This window comes from Clinocottus analis, unplaced genomic scaffold (genome assembly GCF_023055335.1).
Source record: "Clinocottus analis isolate CAN_PGR_092001 unplaced genomic scaffold, fCliAna1.0.p SCAF_18, whole genome shotgun sequence".
Taxonomy (NCBI): Eukaryota; Metazoa; Chordata; class Actinopteri; order Perciformes; family Cottidae; genus Clinocottus; species Clinocottus analis.
Window position 1 is genome coordinate 7,057,501 of NW_027175909.1, and position 25,050 is coordinate 7,082,550.

The 25,050-nt window shown below is 41.0% G+C and overlaps 1 protein-coding gene across 4 annotated transcripts in view; it reads left to right on the forward strand.

Moving 5' to 3' along the window:
* ctnnd2a (catenin (cadherin-associated protein), delta 2a) overlaps nt 1-25,050 on the forward strand; it is a 222,829-nt gene that overhangs the window by 98,219 nt on the left and 99,560 nt on the right. For all 4 annotated transcript variants that reach the window (XM_068581588.1, XM_068581591.1, XM_068581590.1 and 1 more), the window contains exons 5-11: nt 418-522; nt 4,336-4,508; nt 10,433-10,487; nt 11,061-11,268; nt 11,640-11,757; nt 13,302-13,434; nt 17,622-17,795. In XM_068581588.1, coding sequence (XP_068437689.1) covers nt 418-522; nt 4,336-4,508; nt 10,433-10,487; nt 11,061-11,268; nt 11,640-11,757; nt 13,302-13,434; nt 17,622-17,795 — 966 coding nt within the window. The remainder of the gene's footprint in view (nt 1-417; nt 523-4,335; nt 4,509-10,432; nt 10,488-11,060; nt 11,269-11,639; nt 11,758-13,301; nt 13,435-17,621; nt 17,796-25,050) is intronic.

Below are 25,050 nucleotides of genomic sequence, written 5' to 3' on the forward strand. Positions count from 1 at the left end.
CACATACCAGCACTCACAGAATATCTAGGGTTTTATATTTGCCTCACGTCTTGAGTTAAGGATTAGATGTGTTGCCCGACTCCAACAAGGCTCGTTCCGCCTCGTGTCTGATTGACACAGTGGGAAAATTCTGTGTCAAAGCACTTTTTTGAATTTACACCAGCAGCCCAGTAACGTACGGGCAGCAGCACCCACAGACACACCTGAAGGATGAAAAGGTGATTGCAAACACACACAGACACCCACACAGAGACATAATCACACTCTCACTTACATATCCGAATGTCAAAGTGGTGCCAGAACAAGATCACTGTTGGATTTTATAGTCAGTGTTCATCTGCATAATTTCATGACCACAAGCATGTGTTCTTATCACTCACCTCCTGCTTACCTCCTCATCCTCTTTTCCCCTAACAGCTGATGGACAAAAGGACATCGAGGACGAGCTGACCACTGGTTTAGAGTTGGTGGATTCCTGCATTCGCTCCCTCCAGGAATCAGGAATACTCGACAGTGGAGAACGTAAGTGTACTTATCAGCATCATTGTGTGTGTGTGTGTGTGTGTGTGTGTGTGTGTGTGTGTGTGTGTGTGTGTGTGTGTGTGTGTGTGTGTGTGTGTGTGTGTGATGGGCAAAGGAACCAACCTAATAATATAGAGTGTCTATTTCGATTACAACTATTTGAATCCATTTTGTGGTGTTGACTTGACTCAGACCAGATCAAAACTGCAAACTCGACCACGTACAATTCAAGTCTCAGATCATTGAGGTTCAAACGTAATTTAATTTGACTTTCAAATGTTTATGTTTCATCAACTTTGTTTCGTCAAGGATTGAATTCGTAGAAAAGGAATACATTATTTACTTTGTTAGCTCATTGTATATCAAAATCAAGGTGTATATGCTCAACTCTAGTGGGCACTCCAGCAAGGGTAAGCAAACCTTTAACGGCCTCAAAAGGAATATAAATCTCTTTCTTAGTTGTCATGCACAGTCTCTTCTTAAAAAGAGTGACGATGGGGGAACAAATATCCAGGCCATCTTAATAAAAAACATCGCCTGTGGTTGGTGTAACTACAGAAGGATTATGGCGTGTATTGTTTTGTAATTATTTTTGTTTTCCTGAAAGGAAATGAGAAAATGTCCCCTTATTAGTCCCTTCAGCCATTTGATATCTGGCCTAAGTGCAGCAATTCCCTGTGTTAATATTGAGTTCCTGCTCAGATTTCATTTCTACTTACAATAAGCAAGTTGAGTCCAGGGAGGATTTTGCTCCATATTAAAGTTGGATTAAGTCAATATTTCAAAATATTCTTCACACATGAACATTTAACATGAACATTTCCTCGCAGCGTAGTAATACAGCTGTAATTTAGCACTGAGAGGTTAGAATAGTAAATTATTTAATATAGCTCCAAAACCAGCAACATTGAGGCCTAATTGATAAATAGATGTGTTCTTCTATAGGCGGATACATTTATCATTGCTCCTTTGATGTGTAGACAAACGGATCACGGCCAGGCAGAGGCTACACCGTGAGGCCTCTGGTTTTCTACCAACAACCGTCCAGCTCTCCAAAGCAGCGTTTCCATCCTCTCGGCCTTGTATTCTGATGAATCAATTAAACAGGGATTGAGGGGCAGTCCGTGTATGAGATCTGCTAAATGTGCTTGGCATTATATTTGCCGGTCATTGATTTTGGAACACTGCATTCCCATTTCACTTATTGTCTGATGACCTTTTTGATAGTTGACATCGCTGTAATGGATGGCATTTTAACAACCAGCTCAGCCCATTTCTACTTAAAGAGGGTGCTCACATATTATTCGACTATTAGGGTCGGCCGGCTAGTGTGGAGCACACGTGTTATACACTGTATAGCACATGCGTCTGCTTACACTCAGCACACAGATCATGAGTTCACAATCGCTGGAGAAGAAAAACAAATATTGGAATATTTACCTCAAGATTACTGTTTGTCCTTTCGGTAAGAAAGAGGTTGCATGTTTAACCTCATGCAGAACAGTGGGGAGATGTGTCGGATAATTCGATTTTTATCATGTTTGTAGAAAGTGCCTTAATACCCTGTCAATCCTGCTTTATCGCAGTCCAAATAGATGCCACTATCATTGTGAACACTCTTATTGTGGGGGCTCGATACCCAGCTGTTTTTCCCATTATGCAAATGGGTTTCTACCAAAAGCACCAAAATGTGTGGGTGCAGATAAATTCTGCATAGTTATTTGTGTGTGTGTGTGTGTGTGTGTGTGTGTGTGTGTGTGTGTGTGTGTGTGTGTGTGTGTGTGTGTGTGTGTGTGTGTGTGATTCCCCCCAAATGGTAGCGCTGCTAATAGCTTAGTGGTAAATACACATAATAGTGACATGTTGTTGTCTTCAGTGAAAGGTGGCACAACACCGGGAGGCTTTTTGCCTTCAGCTGATACTGTAGTTGGTGAGGTTTCACAACAGAGCCACAGAAATACTCATAAATAAGTGCTCAGAGCCACAAACTCTCAAACAAGTTAATATCAGTCTAATGTACTTGTCAAAGAAATGACTGTTGGGCCTTTGTGTATTGTGCCATTTTAAAGCCATTTTTAAAAAGGTACAACCCCCTGTGTGTTGATGTGGGAGGTCTGCTGGGGAGTATGGATTGAATGAGAATACAATGCTCATAATTTGACTGAGCTGCTGGATGGAGACTCTATGAGACTCAAACAGTGACTCGTGACAGTGGTTTTTCATTTCACCCTCTGACACTCACACACATAATCCCACCAACAAATCGCAAACACACCTAGAGTACGCAAATGTGCACGAGCACATGAGCTTTTTGATACAATAACAATTTCCTCATCGACCGGCCTAATGTAATGACTTCCCAATCATCTGACCATACAACATGTCACACCTCACAGCTATGAACCTTGAAACTGACGCAGTTTTTTGTCACACAGCGCACACAATCTAACAAACACCGAGGCCATGATATGAGTTCGGAAGCTCCCACTCACTCCGTGTAACTCAAAGTGCTGTTTAATAATTCATAAAAAGCAAGGGATGAATCGAGATGAGAAAAGACTAGATATTTGTGAAGGCAAGAAGCAGAGGAGTTGATCTTGATTCACAGCGCAGAGACTCACAGGGAGAAAGGAATTCTGGGGGAAGAGAGAGCGAGAGAGGGAAAGAGAGCTAGAGAGAGCAAGCAAACAGATAAGAGAGAATAACCATAGTGAGGGGGTCTTTGTTAAATTAGGTATAAAAAAAAGAAACTAACATGCCAGTGAGCTCTGGGTAAGACTAAGACACTTATTGATGACTTGAAAGGACATATATTTATGATAGAAATGTGGAATTTGGAAATTATGAGAAAAAAAAACAGCGACATCTTAGTCTTGACTTCATAACTGTAACTACACATATTTAAATATGTATTCAGAGAGGGTAAAAATAGCAACTTAATGACATATTTATACACCGCAGAGTAAACAGGTCGCAGGCCTAACTGCTTTTCAATGAAACCAAACACGCGTGCCGATAACCTGTAACGGCTCACGCAAACGCCACTGGCTATCCAGTGGTTTCCAGCAGTTCCTATGGGTTCAACTCATCACTCCATACACAGCCGGGGAGCGGGTTCATCTACCAAACTGCCTCACGGTGTTCTCATCCCCAATCAATACGAGCTTCATGTGCACAGCGTGGGAAGGTGAACTGAACGTACTCCAGCCAATGAGATTAATGAGGCCGTATTCTTATATCCTGCAAAGCTGAAGGAAAAGAACAAAAGAAATAAAGCAATGCTAAGTGATTCCTTCAAAACTAGAATTTTTTTTACGTCTCAGACAAGGGGTCAAGTGAAGTTTTGCTCAAGTCGACAGAACAAGGTAAAAATAAACATGTTTGGGGAGGTAGCAAATCAAGTGAGGAGTTCCATCTATTACAACTTTCCTCTTCTCAGCCCTCCCACCATCCTCTCCATCTCCCAGCTCCTCCTCCTCCCATTCTCTATTTTCCTCTGTTTCTCTTTCCCTCTGCTAATAAATTATGTATGCCATCTCCAACTCACAGAGTGCTGCACTGCTGCACTATCTGTTCTAAATTGCTGCTCTCTCTCTTCCCCATTTCACTCTTCGCCTCTCAATCGCTGCCCTTCTCTCTCTTTCTCACTCTTGAATCTCTCTCTCCTCACTCTCTCACTATATTTGGTCACACACACACACACACACACACACACACACACACACACACACACACACGCACGCGCGCAAACTCAACTCAACCCTCACCAACAACCCAACCATCCACCACTCCTGTCTCTCTCTCTATCGGTAGGACCGGCTCTTCTTTCCCAGAGTTCCTTGCAGCTCAACTCCACCCCGGAGGCTTCGCTCCAGTACTCTGCCAGCTACCATAGCAACCAGACCCTCGCCCTTAGCGACAGCATCTCCGCAGCAACTCCTCAGCGCAGCGGGCAGGTTGGAGGAGCCGTGCACAGCTACAACCAGGTAGGAGCGACTGCTGCACATAGATGATAATGAGGTGATGATGAACAATATATAATATTCTGACACTAAACTTAAGCGCCTGTTCTTAGAGAACTTTACAGTATACTGATGGCCAGCGAGTTTAATAATTGCCGTCTCAGGAGTTTGACTCTGAAAGTAACTCTGTTGAAGTGAATTATGCGCTATTTATAGGCACATGCTGCATTGTGCTTTTGCTCACGGAAGACACACCGAGAAAAAGTGTTGCCATGTACCGTGTATGGTGATTTTGAGATGCTTAGCTCCTGTGGTCTTCTGTCACAAACTGAGCAAACATTGCCCTTCTTTTTCCTCTACCCCCTTTTTTATTGCGCTTGCACTGTGCTTCTCCAGCCGCATGCAACTCTCTCAACAAATGTGGATTTGTTTGACATCACAGTTGGGTCCAGTTGATCAGTGTGTTTAAGTACATATTTATACAGAATCCCATTTCGTTAGCCTGACTGAAGTGGCTGAGTCACTCTAATTGGCTTTTAAAGCAATCCGTTGCATTGTCTGTGTTTGGGAGTAGGTGAGACACAAGGTGAGACACATTCCTCAAAGCTGTTTGGAGGGAAATCCGATGCTCGTAGACTCAAATAAGGAGATGATTAAATGCACACAGAGAAATCTCAGCAAGTGTCTCGTTTATAAGTACTTGAGAAAGAAAGCTGAAGACAAAGTCACATATTAATCACAGCAGTGTGCTGATGAAGAGAGAAACCCCACCTAATTACCTTCCAGCCTCCAGTAGCCAATTATTTCCAATTTTCATGTCCTTAATATTTCAATGGTAGTACACACAGATATGTGTACTTTTAAACAGAGACGCACATATCTGCCTAATCAGTGAGCAGCTGCAGTGCTTCATTAAAATGTATTGCCACTGTCTGGGGCAAATTGTCCATTTGTGATAGATCATTATACGATTAAAGTAAGAGTACATATTTAAGGTCAATAATTGTAAATCAGATTATTATTTAACGAGGGTTATAGTTTTCTGCAAATACCTTTGTTGTATCTTTGCAATAACCTGCACATGTTTTTTATGTTGTGTTAGTTTCTGATTTGCTGTGTGTGTGTATTTGTGTGTTTGAGTGTGTGTATGTGTGTGTCAAAATCTGTTTTTGTGTGTTTGGGAACTCATGTTCCTGTGTCGTTTGACAGAGCAAGCTGAGGGATGTGATATTTGTCTGATACACATGTATTAATTCTCCCCCAACAGCCCCAGTAGTCATTAAAGAGATGGTTTCAGAGAGAGCTCAGATTCCTTCCCTTGATAATTAAGAAATACTTCAGGCAAACACCGAAAAATGAAAACAGATGTAGATAGATGGGCAGTTAAGGTTTTTTTTTTTTTTTAATTGTCTTTAGTCTAAATTCTGAATTATTTCTTGTCCCCTGCTCCCCTTGCATTGCAGTGTTCCTGTGCTCTTTTCTCTCCCTCCATCTTTCCTCCCTGTCCTCTCTGCTCACCATCTCTGTCTCTGTGAGCATTAGTGTGTGTATGTGCATCCTACTCTCTGATGTTTTGGGCTTGTCAGTGTAATGGGGCCAGCGTTGTCACCAGCGCTTGTTGCTCATGAATAGCTTTACGCAAGCCAGTGCTGACAGATGGACAGGTGCAGTTTGCATGCATGTGCAGGGCATGCAGGTTTTTTTGTGAGAGCGCGTGCAGGCATGTGCACATTCATATGCACCAGGGGGTGTTCATTTGCACTCCGATGTGTGTACAAAAGTTTGCACAAGTGACTGTTTCAGGTAGAGTGAGAGGGTGGATGCTCTTTTGTAGGGTATTTATAACCCTGAGAGGACCTGCTTTAATATTGCATGGATACATGGCACCTGAAACATCCCAGTGTTTTACTGGATGATAGGAGAAGCAGAACTGTAAGATGACATAGAAGGGGATGGAGAGAAAGTGCTCTCGCTCACACAGTCTGTCAGGCTTTCTATTTATTAGTGAACTCAGCCAACAAGTCATCTATACTCATCATTTATTTACTCTGTGAATCACCCATCCATCTGTTTATCTATTCGTTTAATTTCTCACCTCTTCATCAGTCAAAAGCCCATTTCTGTCTCACTTTGTTTCACGATAACTGTATATATATATATATATATATATATATATATATATATATATATATATATATATATATATATGCCTTTTCACACACAATCACGTCAAATCAACCATTAATAAGGTTCTTAATCTCAGTTTTGTGGTCTGCATCTCATCAGCTTTATATCTCTCATTTGGCAACACAACCCACTAAACTAACACAGGGGACTTATATAGAAGATGTTTACGACACACACTCTTCTGGATAGCAGCTCACATACCGTTTATATTTATCTCTGACTGTTTCTCAACACATATGATTAAAACACTTTAATTTAGGGTTAGGGTCTCAAACTAAAATTATGAATTACTTAATTATTAAGTGACAGTGTTTACATATCATACTGACATGTACAATTATCTTAGGTCCCATTGACAGCTCAGATACTCGAGTGTTTTTAAAGACTGCATCTAATAAGCAGTAGTTCCAGCAGCATCAATAGGTCCAAGACATCTTCATTGCATAATGCAATGCATTAACGAGACAGCATTTCAGTTTTTGCTTTGTTTTAGTTTGTGTTTGGTTGTTAATTGATGAAACTGCATCTAGCAGTGACCTCTTCCATTTGTCTAAGTTAAAGATGAATTAAAGAGATACTGGTTTCAAGTTTAAGCCTTTCCTACAGATCATTCCAGCATAAAGGACCATAGTGGAACAGGCTGGTTTTGCCTTCCTCTGTACTTTAACTGAAGCCATGTGTGCGACCTGAGATTATCACTGCTTTTTCCAAAACTAAAACCTTCCATTTTAAGTAAACAATACATTTGCCTTAGAGGATTGTAAAGACTAAAATGTGCCACTGTTTTACAGCATTTACAGCAGTTTGAGTGCTGATATTTACGTATATGTCATAAGTCTTGGTAACTCCAGCTTTTCTCATTTCTGGAGGAAAGATGAAAACTAGAGAATACTATTTCGGCTGACGACTGAGAAGCTGGCGCTGAGCTGCAAGGCTGGATTGACAGCCAAGAGCTAAACTACATTGCTTGAAAAGCTGGAAGCTGGACTGTAATGCTTCATGTATTGCTGGGAGCTGAACAGCATTGCTTGATAAATGGCAAGGACCTAAACTGCATTGTTGGCTTAACTGTCTATGAAGGGGCAGATGAAGTAGTAGGAAGAGTTGGAAAATAGGAAAGAGATAAATGGGCCAAAATATAGTGTAAGCATATGTTATATACAATATGTGGACAGACTCACAATGACGTCACCCATTGGTTTGTGGACTGACGCTTTGCAGCCTTGAGTTAGACATTTTTGGCTTTTGCCATCTTGTTTTTTTTGCAACATGGAGGGTGGTGCGAAGTAAAACTGAATGCTGAATCAGATATATTGTAGGGAAAACGGTTAAAAATAACTTTAATTTTCTCAGCAACTTCTTTACAAGCAGACTTCTTTTTGCACCCAGAGGAGTTGTCCCTTGCTGGTCATTTGAAATAATGCAAGTTTGAGGCTTCTCTGCATTGGCGGAACAGGAGGTTGCCGCTCTCCTATTATGAAAGAGGTTGAAATGAGAGTTATAGTTAGTTAGAATATGGATAAATCATCAACTGAGGACGTAGTAGTGCTGTTTTGCAGGGATTAGCGGACACACACGCTGAGGTATCGGGTGGCTCTTGTGCACCCACAGCTGTTTTTATATGGGACCTAAATTTGAACTAGTTGTTAGTTAGACTCTTTTTTTTCATTGACTTCATAGCCACAGATTTGGACTGTGGCATTGATTCTACCAGTATATTAACATCAAGGGTTTTCGGTTTGAGAGTAAAATTCAGTCCGTCCTTTGTAGTTGAACCATGTAAAGTTCCAGCTTCCATCAGCATTTACTTATTGTGTGTTGAGTTCAGGCTGTAGCTACAACTCAAGGTTGAACGCTATAGTGTACCCTTTGAAAAGCGCCTCCAGTCAGCAGGTTTCTGAGTCAACAACATGTAAGATGATATATAGAAACTACCAGAGCACGCTGTGTTTTTCACCTGTTTCTCGTTTTACCAATTGTCTATATTCTGTCAGTCGTGTTTGGTGTCTCCCTGTCTCTGGTACTCTACCTGCCTCCATAAACTGTGTGTCAGGTTTTTTGAAAGAGACCGCTAATCCACTCAGCCAGAGATAAATCAGTTTCATGACCCCTCTGCAAACAAAGCAGTGCTGGAACCAAAGGCCTGTTGTCTTCCACAGACACGCTTTAGCTCCACACAAAGCAGGAAAATATAACCAGAAAACGCCATTCAGAACATAATTGGAGATGGTGTGCCTCTGTGTTTATTGCTTTATTTATCCAGGGGAGGTTTGCTGAGCAGGCATGCTGTTTTTGTTCGACCAGTTTTTCTGCGTAATTATACAGCGGCAAAGATGCACATCTGGAACCTATTACGTACAAACATATAGCCTCACACTCCAAATTGTTGATATGTGTGCAGGTGTGCGTTGGTGTGTTGTGAAACACTGGTAAGTGGATGATCATATGTTTGGGGTAATTTACATTTGTAAGTGTGTGTTTGCATATGTGTTTCCAGTGTTTAATGTGTCTCGGGCTTGATATTCAACTTCACAGTCATTTGTGAACAACAGGTAAAGATGATGTCAAACACTGTGGGCGTAAACATCGCTCCTGAAACGTAAAGTATTCCTCATGTTCATTTTAAGAAACAGACGGTTTGAGTATTCTCTGCCTGTGCGGTCTGGAAAAAGCTCAAAGGGGTCTCAGTGGCTCGTCTGGCAAATTGTGGCCTATGTCCAACTGCTGCCATGTCAGGCTACTGTGAGGTTTGGGCGGTATTACGGTATATTATGGAATCCTGCAGTATTTGTATTAATACTGTCATGAATACAGACGCTCTGTTTTCTATTGTATTATACATAATTTGTGCCATTAGAGGTTGGTAGGCCAGCTTCTATGGTGGAGCAGCTATTCTCATTTTAGTGACAAGACCCCCCTCCTCCATCTCCCCTCCAATTTACAGCTTTTAGCATCAACATAGGGCTAAATGAGGCTCAGTGGAGCACTGACATCTGCTCTCCCCGACTGCCTCTGTAGACTAAGGAGGATATATTAGGATGGACCAGTATGTGACGTGTGGCAGAAAGGCTTCTCATGCTCTAACTTTGCCACACACACCTGCACCACTTTTTGTCCATTACGAATTAATTGCATTTTTCATTCAAAATTGTTGGTTGTAGGACTGTTTTTTTCCTGCTGTCCTCCTTTGAATTGGGCTCAAGATTAACATTTTCTGATTTACACTGTATAATATTGATAGCTTTATAGACAATCAATAGAGGCAATTTCATAACAACTGTCTGTCTCTGTTTGTCTTGTCTGGTTTTGATAAACAATTCAGTTATTTTAGGTACTGAATGTTGTGGTTTACGAAATGAGCAAAGATAAATAATAAGAAATGAATACACGATGGACTGTGTAATTGTTCCCTGCACTTTGAGTAGGTGGTGCAACACGGCTTTATGAGAAATGATTTCAGGAGCTGAACTCCGAGGACTTCATTGCCTGCTTCTATGAGTCGGTTTGAATCACCCTCTTATTTCTGTGGGGATTTCATTACCAACTCCTCAAAGGCTTGACTGTACTCATTGTGCATGAAAAAAGTTTTTGATGGCCACTGCTTTTTATTCTTTTTTTATCCAGTTTTTCTTAACTCTGTCTCTTCCTTTCCCTCCTCCCACTTCCTCCCTCCACCACTAATCACTCCCTCTATGCATCCCTTGTTCCCTGTCATGCCTCTTCTTCCATCTCTTGCTCTGTGTTACTTCACATCCCCACAGGTGACATCTAGTCGTGCCGCTCAGCAGCAGCAATCACAAGCTGGGGCAGGGTCAGGTAAGAACTCACCTCTCCTTCTCTTCCCCACTCCTCTCTTTTTCCCTTTCATGGAGATGCATTGTCTTCACGATAAATTAATCTAACATAGGATGGAGCGCTGTGAATACACAGAGATGACATGTGGAGACGTGATAGACATGCATGAGAATTGCAACAAAAGATCTTGCCTCTAGCAGAAGGTTTTTAGAGCCTGCAACATGTATAATTCTCTCTCATGGTAGGGATCAAGATCTGACGATACTACCACAAAGTCGATCGTTGAACTTTGGCCCAGGGCGTCGACCAAGTACACTTAAGAATCACCCGGTGATCAAAACATGGGTTTTGTTATGGCATAGAAGTCCGACAACAAAGCAGCAATCGGCCAGACCTTTTCTCCCAGTTACCCGTTCTCCTGGTTTCTCCATTGTTGCCCGTGTGATTATGGAAGTTCCCCAGCAGAAGTATGGAGGCGACATTCTTCTCAAGACTGCCGCCCAATCTAACTGCTGCAAGCATCACTACGCTCTCACTCATTCGTTTGCTTCCCACAACCTATTGCGTTGTTCTCTACCTCTTGATGTTCTCCAGGTATCTACTACTCCAGCTCCACCTTACCCACCCAGCGTGTCAGTTCCCCCCTCTCTGGAGGAGGAGGCTCGGGCACCGGTTCTCCAGGGAAACTCCAACGGCTGGGATCAGCCTCCGACGCACCGGGGTACTCTACCACTCAGCGCCTGCCTTCCTCCTCCTCTCCCAGCAAACAGTCTCCTGGTACTCGACTGGCCAAGTCATACAGGTAGACAGCCACAGTGACTGAGGCATTGATGTTTATGTTGATGTTTTGGTGTTAATACTGATATATACAGTATGATAGGGCTCCATGGCTTTTGAAAGTGGATAAAGGCGATGGGATTTGAAAGAATTACTGTATTTAACACATCAGTCTCATTTTACAAACAGTATGAGGAGAGAGATAAATACGTAATGAGAGACTGTAATTGAATAGAATGGAATGGATCGTGACAATTACCTTTGGAGTGTCTCTGTGCCGGCAGTGAATATAAAATACTCTCAGCACCGTTTTTACAGCATATGTAACAATTAATGACTTATATCAAGTCATTATTTTTCATACAAAATATGATTCTTTGCCCATTTGTCTTCCAGCAGCACAGTTGCAGTGACAACAGCAGGAGGGGGCGGGTCTCCCCTGAGGGTCGCATCTCCACCCAACCCCACAGCAGTAGGGGGAGGGGCCGGCTCATCTTCGTCCCCTCTTCACCAGGTACCGAATGTCACAGTCTTACGCATGCAGAGAGGGAATGCATATTGTTACCAGCATTTTAGGTTTCATGTGTATAGTATATATTGTACAATGTAATTTATGGAACCAAGGCAACTGCAACAGTTATAGAGATGATATGATAATAATAGTTATACTATTAATAACGTTACATTTTCCACACAAGAGTTGTTACTCAAAGTGATTAAAAACATGTTTTTTTTTAATACAACACAGGCAGATACACAGTAAAATTAGATCACCAAGAACAATACAAATGTAAAATGATTTTTAAGAGCCAAATGCACACGTTTGCTGCAATGTTGCAGGCATCAGGAACATTTCCAGTTTCAATTGATGCGTCAAATCATCTCTGAAAGAGTTAAACACACTGCCTAGTAGAAGATAGGCGATTGGAAAATATCTGGGCAAATTCCTCACATGTTGCAGGAGTTGCTTGACGGAGAAGGTCAGAGACTGGGCCGGGACTCAACCGCCGATTCACAGTTGTAAACGTTGTTCTGGAGTTTAAGAGAGGCTATTTAAAGAGCTTAAAGAGGCTATTTTATCCTTGAACATATTGTAGGGGACTACTGGTTTAGATTTGCGTCCCTTATTCTTGTGATCCAAGGTGATGTATTATGAGATGTCTTTTTCACCTTTAACAGGGCTCCGCTGTTTAGAATGTTAATTAAGTTGATATTAAATGAATCAACCATCTCATTCTACGCCATTTCTACCAGGTAGATAAGAGTGGCGTACCAATTACAAACTCTCTGTCTCAAAGTCAGTCAAAGTACAATCGATTTAAAAAAGATAGCTGAATGACTGAATATAAATGTCTCATCCTTTTGAGAGCATGACAAGGATCGTGTGAGCTCACATAACCTTCTCCCTTCTTCAGTGCAGTAAATGTTGATGTTTTCTCCTGCCAGTCTCTGTTAAATATCTCACTGACCGGGTTTGATAATTACTGTCATATAGGTATCATATTGTTTGGAAGGATTTGTGTATTTAAATCAATTTACATGTATTATTCTTTTTTTTTTTTTTTACACGTTTCCTGTTTTTAATTACAGAGTAAGATATTCTACAGATAGATTTAGAAAGTAATTTGACAGTGGCTAATATAAGCAGCACAAAAGTACAAAGATTATATTTCAGTGTACATTATTTACAGTGCTAATGCCCAGTATTGGTATTTCTTAACCAGTATTTTGACAACCATATCATATTCACACCATTCTATGTAAGTATGATATTGTGTGGTCATATTATTAAATGAAGCATCTGGGTGTTAGATCGAAGATTATTTCATTCAAAGAACGACGTACAGCACCTCCAGAGCAATTACGATTGACTCCTATATTCAAGCAAAAATCTATACATGCCAAATTGACTTCATCAAATGGGTAATCTCCAAATAGCACCTTATCTAAGCCCTGGAGTCGAAGGTAAATGTGTTGGGGCCAATGTTCAATATCACACACTGTAGTTCTTCCTGTCTAAACCACGCACATGAGCTATTTTTTTTTTTGTCTTTGCAGATGAGTTCGGGCATAGGGAGCTATGCCACTCTGTCTCCCAAGCGACTGGCAGCTCACCACGCTTCTGACCAGTACAAGATCGCCCACGAGCTCTACGCTACTGCGACACTGCAGAGGCCTGGCAGTCTGGCAGGTGGGAGTTCACACACTCATGCAGTCTCACATCCACAAGCACTGAAACCCAAGCATGTGTGTAACTCCACCGCATGACTTTTGTAACCTTACGCTGTGTCCTACTGATCATGCTGCTCTTGAACCAACTGTACTAGCCTCACAATATAAATACACCTTCGAGGGCGGCTGCATGTTACATTTTCAATGCATCTTATGGCAATTCTATGAAAGTCAAGTACTTTATTCAAGTCTGATAAATTAGTCCAGCACTTCACTATGTTGTGGTTAGTGTCTGAGAGTTATCGACTCTTTATATCACATACTTCACCAGAGGCGTGGGAGCTTCTTCGAGGCTGCCCTTCACAAAGAAGAATTTCAAAATAAATGCACTAGCTGTTCTGCGGTTTCATTTGTGTACTTTGAGCTGCTTATGAACAGGTCTGTTCTCAGACTTCAAGACAGAGACCTGCTTTAAAAAGATTTAAGTGATGCTGATTCTAATTGTGTTGTCGAAATAAGATATATTTACCGCGTTGGGAGCTGAATGTATTAGGATGACACTGGTCTCTCAGTACAAGCAGCAACATACTTTTATTTGCCCTTGCAGCTGCATTGATAAGTTAATGGCTTTCTCTCTTGACTCTACAAAATTGAGTTGGCTGAATATCAAACTAAAAGTGAAAATGTGTTGTGAGAACTTTTAATGGTCGAGCGTGGACAATTTTATTTGAGGTCGTTTGTGTGTGCCGGTTTGAATGAAATACTTTAGATAATCCACTGTTTCAAGGACTTTTCATTCTCAAGGATTGTATTACAAGTGACATTCAGACTAAAAGTAGTTTTACAGTAGATAGCCTTCCTTTTTTCATTTGGCTTCACTAAAATGTTCTGTAATTTCAAAATCATTCCTGCATGACTACAACGTCATGCAGGCAAATGTCTGTTAGTAGTCTCAGTAATACTTAAAGGGAATTTAACCAACTTTGGAAATCTGTGTTGATTTCTATTTCTTATTTGTTCTTCTTCTGCAACGTATACATGAACATTCTGTTAGCTCAGCATAGTAAACCTATTCACCATTTCCATGTTTTCACTGTTACAGCATCCTTTGCCACAGGTTTATTCCTTTTTTTTTTTTGGATTAAGTGTTTTTAATTTTTCATGCGGATTAAAATATTTATTTGACGAGATTAAACCTCATTACACCAGGTGGTAATGCTATGAAGGTCTGACATGAGTTAAATTATGATTCCTTTAAACTTTGAGCTATATTGATGAAGAATGACCTTCATACTTTACCCTGAGGGCATGCCTGTGATCTTGAAGCAACGCCTGTGGTTTCGTCTCTTCTGAAGATTTTAAATGAAGAAGAAAGAAAAGGAACAGGAATGCGTACCCATGGAAAAGATAAGATCTGCTGTCACTATAAATAACAGACCTTAGACAGACTTTCATCCGAATTCATTCATGTGCTTGGACTACCATATTGTGGATGGTTGTATTTGAACAATTTGAAGACAATTTATCAACCCAGGAAATGCAAGATATTTACTTTCAAATACTTGTCTGTAATTTCTATTACTGACCATATTTCATTTGTCGGTACTCTGAGAGGTGAGCTTATTCTCAGTGGGCAACATCCTCCTGGAAAAATCACAGGAGAGTTCATGTGAGGGTCCTGTTTGGAGAGGCACTTAACAGCTCTATAGCACCTACTCTACAGTGGAGTCAAGCTGCGTAAAACAGAAATTGCCTAAAAAAAGAAATGTCCTCTCTGTGCTTCCTACATGAAGGGCCTGAGTGATACAGTCCATTGTTTCAACATGTTGTAATAGCACAACATTAAATAGAAATGAAGATCTTTAAGCAACATAATTCAACGTTGTTTTTGATTTGATTGGTCTAGAACGTTGTTAGACGTATATGGTCATTTCCTGGTAGAATCACTGTAGGTGCTCTACATGGTTGCATAGGAAAGGACAATATTGTCATATTGCAGGTGTGATATTTAGTTTACTTTCTCGTTACACAAAGCGTCAAGGGAGAGTTTTTTTTTTACATTTTGTTATACTTTTTAAATATTTTACAGAACGAAACACCATGGGAGGGCATCTGTCTATTTTTTCTCTGTCTGCATCATTCTATCTTCTCTTCTTAAAGCTCCCTCTCCCTTTGAAAGAAAGAGGTCAGTACATCTACGAGTGGGCCCTTGTGAGTTAAGAAAAATAAATGAATAAAGAAATGAAAAAAAACACTCCCCAAGACTTCAAAGATGAAAGGGATGAAGGCAGAGCGAGCGCTCGGATGAGTCATGCCGTTAATGGGTGTGTCCACGACTCTAATTAGCACTCCTTCATGAATATGCTGACCATCTCTGCCTCTTTCCTGCTTTGTTTTCCTCTCTCTGTCTCCCAATTCACCTAATTTCAATTGAGCTCAATGGGTGTTGTAGCATCCAACATGTCCATCCATTTCTGTAATTTAGTCAAATTCTCTCCATCTTTTTCTCAGTCCCTTATTTCAACTCTGTCTTCATCGTTCTGTTTGCCTTCTCTGCTGCAGACTAGCAGAGTGTGGCAGGCAACGACCTACCTTTTCATTAGCAAGTCTGTTAACCTCCCCGTTGATAGGAGAACACAGCACACAAAGCCCAATAGCATCTTTGCTAGAGTCATGCTCTTAATAAGGCTTACCGTGGCTTTATCATTTTCCATCGTGTACAGAACAGGACGTGCAGGCCGGCTTTTATTCATCCTCAAAGGTGCCTGCACCAACCTATCACAGGCTGTTCCATAAAGAAGGTTTAGGTTTAGCGTAATGTATTCCTGCTGCGTAATTCTGTTAGAGTATTCATTGTGATTCAGCTTTAAAATACTCTTTTGGACTTGTCTGCTTTCTTGGACAGTCAAAACAAGAAATAGACACAGATCCTAAGCTGCAACAAAAACTAGAGCATGGGACTGAATGCACTTGATCCTACGCTGAGACGACTTCACGCCTCACATGCATTGCTTTCTGATATGATCTGAAGGCTTGTGAGGTTAAGTTGATGGTGGATACACACGGACGTCTGAATCGGAGTCCTAAAGCTCTGCACTCGTTCCCCTTCTTCTGCTGGAAAATGCTTAACACGTGACTTGCCATCGATTGAGGGCTAATACGATATGATCCAACCTCAGCTCAGCCGAAAGATCTCCCTTTCCCTCAGTCACAGCTGTGTATGTATGAGTGTGTGCACATCTTTTCACTGCTCTGTCACCCCCGCCCTGCTAACTCATTGTCCTATTCCCCCAGTCGCCTCCTTTTCTTCTCCTTCCTAATTTTAATTTAACTCTGTTTTCAGAGGGAGGCCTTACAATTGTTCTGCTGTGTAATGCCTGCTGTCAATGTCTTCCTTGCCCTGTGTCTGTGGGAATGCTGCCAGACATGGAGCAAGAGGGGGGACACTACATCTCATTATTTTATAGCTGACGACCAGCAATGTGTTCCTTGGAGATTAAAAAAATGAAATACAGAGGCATCCCTTTCTCTTGATCTTCTTTCTCTGACTGTCTCTATATCAGCCTATTTCTTCCAATCTCATGTGTTACTCTGAATGTCTCTTCTCTACTTCGACTCAACTCACCGCTAGCCCTACCCCTAAAACACACACACACACACACGTACGCACACACACGCCTCCCTTCTCTGTCCACCATATAAATAGTGTGCTGTCTGTCACTTGGTGCCTTGTAACGCTCACTCTATACAAGCTAAAACAAAATGGTCTGAGGTGAGAATGGACAGGTCGAAGACAGAGGAGAGTGCTGTTTTCTTCTCAGTTGCTTCCCTCACATCATTACTGTCACAGTCTTTCACCCATCTTCTTCACACATGTTCCTTTGCTTTTTTTCTTGTCTCTCTTGTGTGCTACATTCACTTGTCCTTGTGTATTTCTTTATACCTTGTTTCTACCTCTCCATTCTCTGTGTTTTTTTTTTTATCACTGCCTTCCCATTTCACCTTATTTCCATTTTGTGCATGAAATTGCAACCCTTCTTCCCTCCCCCTATTTATTTCCTTAATTTTTGACCTCTTTAAAATCCATCTGTTTAATTCCCATGCACAAGCCTTCCTTACCTCCGGTACTGTACCCCATCTTGCATTTTGCCTCTCCATCATTTTATCCTCCTCCTTACATATTTTCTCTCTCTCTCTTTTCTCCAGGCTCTCGTGGCTCCTACAGTAGTCAGCACAGTCAGGAGCCCCTTCGGCCCTTAGGGTCCCCAGAGCATCACATTGATCCCATCTATGAAGAACGTGTCTACCACAACAAGGGGCCCATGAGGAGCCTTAGCCAGAGCCAGGGGTCGGACACAGGCCCCTATCGCAACAACACCGGTAAGGCCGTCCCTGCGTTTGTATATTGTATTCGTTTTTTGTATTCATTTCATATGCTATGTGTGTTTGAAACAAAAAATGTATAATACAACTTCTCAATGTATTAACACTTAAAGGCATGGTCTTGACCTGTGTCCTTGTTCAGCTGTGGAAAAGACCCCTTTCCCTTTATACACTGTAGGAAGACAACACACTCTGACTTGAATCTGCCTTTATGCAAACTTAATAATGGAGCTGGGACAAACTTGTCTGAGGGGGCAAATGATATGTTCATTCGGAGCGAAATTTACAGCCGTTTACATCATTTTGTCAATCAGCCGCACAGCACGCATTCACCCCATGGTACTTGATGCTCGCTTACCCAGTGTCAGGTATAAATGATACGAAGATGCAACAACACACATCAGGACATTTCTTTCCCCAACATGAGTTGAATGTTGCAGCCCTTTTTTCTGTTTTGGTTTATTCTCGTTCTTTATTCTGTGTAGTTGCTCATACACATTTCCAGCAGCAGCATGCAACGCAGGGGCAAAAGGAGAAAGTACAAAAGAGAGAATAAAGCCATCGACAACCCCATTGTTGTCCAATACTTTTCTTTCAGTTGGGAATGAAGCACAGTTGGGCATATCTTCTATCAAAGTCACACAGTTACACACAATCATTCACACCCGCTCTCGCCGTAACTCCATTGTTGCCGGCAATGTGTTTTTAATAGGGCCTCATTGAGTTTATCTCAATGTGGGTTTAGGTACGCCATGTTAATCCCATTACCGTATCATACCCACATGAAAACACCCAAGTCGGTCACGCCGCGCTCACAGCTCCCTCGATGTCATTAACCAGCCTAGCCTTAATAGCTATCATTAGCATTTGGGTCAGAATCATAGCAGTAAATATGCCACTCTAGACCAGCGTTTGAGTTGATCAGTTTGACTCACTTGAGAGGAATGAGAGTTGACATTAAACACATAGTAGAAGCGTTTGAAGCACATTTTAGTCCTTGGAAAACTGTCAGGGAAATCCTGAACAATTCAGACAGTGATATGATTGTCTTTGCTGGAATTAATTAAATAAGTGCTCTTCAGAAGTGTACAGAGAGAATCCACTGCTATCTATAATTTACTGTGCCTTGTATTTGTAGTTTCAATAGATGGGTATGAGAAAGCTCACAAAGGGAATTTGTACCGCTGCTACAAAAATCAATAGACTCTGGATTAGACTGTGTACGTTTAATTGCAACGCTTGAGGTTTACAATACGCTTCTCTTATGATACAGTATTTTAATTGTCACATGTTGTTTGAACTAAATCCTCTGTCAGAGTATATTTCCCCTCTTGTGTTCTTCGCCCATGTAACTACCGTGGTAAATCCACACACCGAAGATGAACCGCACCTTGAAGTCACTCAGCCATTGAATGAAGGCTTGGCCTTAGCGCAGCATGTTTTAAAAGTCATGTTAATAGTATGTGCGTGGACTAGGAGGTTGTCTCATACGTGTTCATAATAGCACAGAGTGAGAGCACAGAGTGAACCGATACGGGCTGTGCTGACATGGTGAGCGGTAAGTCATTAATTATATCATGGCGCCTTCTCGTAGCAATGGCAGGCTCACATTATTGGTTCATTAAACTGGCATGGATCAATGTAATTATTGCATTAAATCATTCCTGTGGTGGAACAAGAATCCAGCCTTTTGCGTCTGTATTTCAAACCAAAAGTTGTAGTCAGTGGGTCTATACACGGTGTCGTGTCAGGCTAATTCAAGGCCAATTTAAACAAGGCACTTGCAGTCAAATGAAGCTCACAGTATTCATTTAGAGTGAGCCACCACAGTACTTAACTGGACACTTAACTATGAAGAGGAGCCACATAATACAACAGAATCCATTTAAGTCAATATAATAGTTTTTATAGTTTCCTGACCCAATTGAGGACAGAGAGACATGTGGAAGGAAATAGGGAGTAAAAAAAAGGGCACCAAAAGAACCGAGTTAAGCAGACCCATCAACTTCAGATTAAATCAACATTAATTTGTAAAGGTCAAATGTGTGGTGAACAACCACATTGTGAACACGTTGTTTTTACATTGTTTTTGCTCATTATCTTATCCTCAATACACAATAACTGCAATTTTGTATAAAAGTGGGACTCTTTGCAAAGGCATTATTTTCTATTGTGAGGAAAATGTCTGGCCTCAGCCTCCTTTCTACCATGTGGTAGGAACCCCAGCAGACCTGTCGTCTTAGGGAAGTCTGCTGGCATTTTTATTGCAGCGGAGTGGACAGCAGTTTGACAACACACTTGACAATTCAGTCAGGTCCAGTTTAAAACACTGTCAATTGGTTAACCTGTCTGTCCGCTCCGTTTCCATTCCCCCCTACTCTTCACAGCTCAGTTCATTTCTAAGTTAATTATTCACCTGGGTAAGCCTGTGTTACGTTGACAGTTTTGTCGCCACAACTACAGTTTATACAACTGAAATAATCAAATAAGGTTTCTCTTGAAAACCAGCTCCACCTGTTTGACTGTGTGTGTGTCTGCATCTGGCCACAGCTCCCTCTCTCACACACCCTTCTTCAGTTACCGTATTCTCAATAAGTGCTGTCTTATCCTCTTCATCCTCTTTTTCTGTTCACAGAACCATGCTATTGTGCAAGTATGAGTGTGTATCTGGGTTTTTGCACTATGCATGCGTGTTGGCAGCGAGCAACGTTTCATTCGTAGATTAAACCAGGCCAGCGCCCCAGAGGACTGCAGGTTAATGTGGCCTATTTTAAACTATTATTCCTGCATAGTCACAGCATCTCAAACACACACTTCCATCGACACATGCATTCTGCTACGAAGATGAATCACAGCATGAAAAAAAGCCTCAGGATGTGGTTTACACTTTTGTTTATTTTTTCCCAAGACATTGTGTGTTTTTTAAATCATCTGCAGTTTGTCACGTTGCTTTTGAATGTGTTTTCTTCTTCTTCTTCTTCTTCTTCTTCTTCTTCTTCTTCTTCTTCTTCTTCTTCTTCTTCTTCTTCTTCTTCTTCTTCTTCTTCATTTTTACATCCTCCCTGTTTCAGTAATGCTCTCTCTATTTCACAATTATCTTTAGTGACCTCTCTTTCCTTCTGTTTATTACTATTTTGCTCTTATTTCCATCTGTATGTCTACCCTTCTCTTTCTTTTATTGTTTATCTCCTTCATTTCACCTAGTCTACTTATCCAGAGAGCAGTGAAACCTTCTCTCTTCTTCCTCCCTTCTTTCCTCTAACCATCCCCCCTCGCTTGTTCCCTTTTTTCTCACGTTTTTGCCTTTCTACCCTCCCTCCTTGTTTCATCAAAGCTATCTTGGTCTGTATTAATGACTCTAACCACTGGGAATAGCATCAGCTCTGAATGGATGTGGCACTTTTTCTCTTTAATGGCTCATCATCAGACCTGCATGTAGCTCAGGTAGCGACGGAGAGAATGGGTAGATTCATTGCCACGACTATTTGTTAGGTGCATCTAGTAGGCAGGTTGAGCTATTGATGTTGATAAGGGCTGTTATGTAGTTTAACATTGCTCCCTCCAGTATCTTTGAAAGGAGACAGACATAAATTCTTTAACAACCATTAATCACTGAGACACGGGAAAAACAAGGTTATATTTTCTCAGCCATTAACAGAACCAGATAAGCATATGATGCAGAGTGCCATGAGAGCAATTGGGAAATTGCATTTTTAGCCAGACTACTTTCTGCTCTGGTCAGTCCTGTAGTTCTGTGTGAGTGTTTATACCTTATCACCTGCCAACCAGACAGCGCCAGTGACAGGGCTTTATTCTGCATCAACTCCTAGAGCTATCCAAATGAATAGCCTCTTCTTGGATATTCTCAGCTTTACTTTTTGTAAACCATTCCCAAAAGTCCAGAGGCTGATGTAATATTTTTGATGTTTGGGCATATCTCTTTGGTCTGATGCCTCGGTGTCTATAGCCCGGTTCTTCTGACTTCTCTTCTAAATGAGGTTTTTGTTGCTGTTTTTTGCAGATTAATAATTACTCTCTGGTCACATAGCATGTTTTTTTTTGTATTCTGTTTATTCTTGGACAAATACAGCGAAATCTATGGTGTTGCAATAATCACAAAATATGTGAACACACACCTTACTGCAATTAAACCTATTCAGTTCCCAAGACAAGGGATCAATTTACACAAGTGTGTGTGTGTGTGTGTATGTGTGTGTGTGTGTGTGTGTGTGTTTTATGTTTCTTGAAAACCATAGCAGGATTATTTTTGCTTCAAATTGCAGCTCTTTATCACCGGCTCCTTTTGCCAATGTGATTTTGCACACGTGTACATTAAAAAGGAGAACATGAAATATGAGGAAGGCTTTGCATCAAACCATTAAACCAATCTGCTTTACCCTTTTAAATCTGCTGTGTTCCTTCTGTAATGAGATCTGACATCCTAATGAGCGGGACAGAGCAGAGAGCGTGATGGAGGAGAGCGATGAGAGAGAGAAAAAAACAGACCCAAGAGAGGAGCTGAAGACGGAGACGACCGTAGAGGTGAAGCAGTTCTTGTGCTTCTTCTGACCAGTAGGCAGGAAAAGTTCAGGGCACTGGAGAAATTCACCGATCCTTGAAATTAAAGAATGAAACATGTGATGCTAAATATAGTCACAATAGACGGTGTTTCTTCATTCATGCACATATTGTTGACGGATCTTTTAAACTTACGATCTTAAAGTTCTGTGTCTTATTCCCGTTTCTTTCACCTACCTGAATCTTGTATTTGCTAGTATGTCTTAAGATCTTACTTTCCAGAGATCTAAACAATATCCCCACTTTTGATTGTTCCATGAAATATCCCCATAGACACCCAGTTTGTAATGCTGCCAAATGTAAGGGCTTTCATTAGCGCTTAAGGGCAGAAGGAGTATCACAGGAAAGTGACTAGTCTCAGTAGACCTACGTCACCAGTTCTGTATCAGTTTGTAAGGGACTAAAGCACTGCAGCATTGTGGGAACTTTAGTGTGTCACTCACCAGGGGCTGTCTGTCGCCAGGTTAGATTAGATTTGTTTGGTCAGGATCAATTTCAACTTGGCCCCTGATGATCTTTTAATGAACCTACTGTCTTTCAAACACCAGCAGTAACACCTTCACTTCTCTGAGAAAACAGCCAGGCTGGTTAAATGTCCGGTATACGACTAATCTTAATTTAGTTTAGATCAGTTTGATGTTAAAACAAACAAAAAAAGGAAAAGCTGGAAGAAAAGTAAAGGGGACTAAGGAAGGAGTGGTGGAAGGAAATGTAATTTGATTTATTCCTCTACATATTCATGCGTATATGAATGTGATTTTTCTCTGCTGTAGTCTGCATTTTAACAGAAGGACTGAAGTCGACAGGCAATTCAACTCTGACCTACGGTACTGTTCAAACCTCTTGTGTGTTAGTGGACAACAACTCAATTTCTCAATTTAATCCAGGTTACTTATGTTGTGGCTTAAAGTTGTACAGTATTTACAGTGAGTTTTTGCTGAGGCGTCAGAAAGCTTTAATTACCAGCTCAAAGCGTCTGACTTACTCTACAGATCAGCACAAATTCTTTCCCTTGCGAAAACATATGGCACTTCGTAAGTGTAAGTTTAAATGAAGTTGCTGCTTGTCACCCCACACCACCCTCCTTCTGTGTGTTCATAAGTGAACCCACACACCGACACGCCAGTATCCAGTATCAAAACATGCACAGAAAGGCGCACACATAAGCACATTCTACTCGCGTCCCAGGCTATCTCAGTTTACATGATTAGCATATCCTCTGTTTTATCAGCAGTAATGAATTCATAACTGGAGAAAGACGCATCCATTTGTTTTTGTCCTCAGAGATCACACCGATACACTGGGAGTCAGCACAAAAGCAGCAATGAACGTCTTTATCAAATGAAACAAAACCTTTATATCTGCTTGTTTCATTCATTGATTGATACACAGTTTATCATTTTAAACATTGCTTATTGCTGTGTGGTTGCACTTCGTCTCCCCATTGTTCCCTGAATTGTAACATGAATGCCTATAAATGACCTGGAGGATATCATTAACATCAACAATCCTTTAGCCCCCTTTTTCGAAAAAAAAACCCAACAAAACATTTCATTGTCACTATATTATTACGACTGAATCAAATTCAAATGTGCTACTTGTTCAAGTCAAGTGTGAAATCCATCCAAGTTATCTTGATCAGGGTTGAGGGGAGCTGCAGTATACTTCAGTGGGCGAGAGTCAGGAACACACACATCCACTTTGCACCCGGGGGATAAAGAGTCTCTAGTCCACCTCACTTACATCTCTTTGGACTATGACTTGAAAAAACAGCACCCGGAAGAAATCCACTTAACGCAAGAAAAATGCAAATTCTGACATTGAAAATGTGATAGAGAAGCAGAATGTCTCAGCAACAGCGACAAGGCAAGTTAAGTTGTTGAGCATCTATTAAAAACAAGCTCATTCAAAATCTTATATTAGACATAAAATGTACTAAGTCCAGATATGAAACAAATGCAATATGAAAAAACATATAGATTGCAAAATGATAAAGTTAATTACCTGAAATGTATTTGTCAAGCACTAATATACTATATATTAGTGCTTGACAAATTAGCAGATACTATATATATATATATATATATATATATATATATATATATATATATATATATATATATATATATATATATATATATATATATATATATATATATATATATATATATATATATATATATATATATATATATATATTAGTTGTGCTCGCAGTTATCAGTTTTATTGTAGTTCTTTCTGCCAAACATGAGTGTGTAACGTGCAGTGGATGTATGCCAAATGGGCCAGCCTTCAGTTGGACTTTTTATGACTTTCACTATTGTCCTTCCGCAGCAGGAACATTTAGCAGCAGCACTGGCCTGGGGCCCACGCTGTGTCTAAGTGGCACGCTGGAGAAAGACATGGCACCTTGACTCATCGAGCCAAGTGTCCTACAGCTCCCACACTGCAAAACGCTGTATACTTGATACTGAAAGTGTAATGGTGTGTGTGTGTGTGTGTGTGTGTGTGTGTGTGTGTGTCCGCGTGTGTGTCCTCCAGTGCTTCCAGCTCAGGAACATCAAGAGCTGTGTGTTGGCCAGGAGGATCTCCCAGGGATAAACAGAGGGAGAAACTAATCCTCACTCTCCTCCACGTTTAAGCAGTGTGTGTGTGTGTGTGTGTGTGTGTGTGT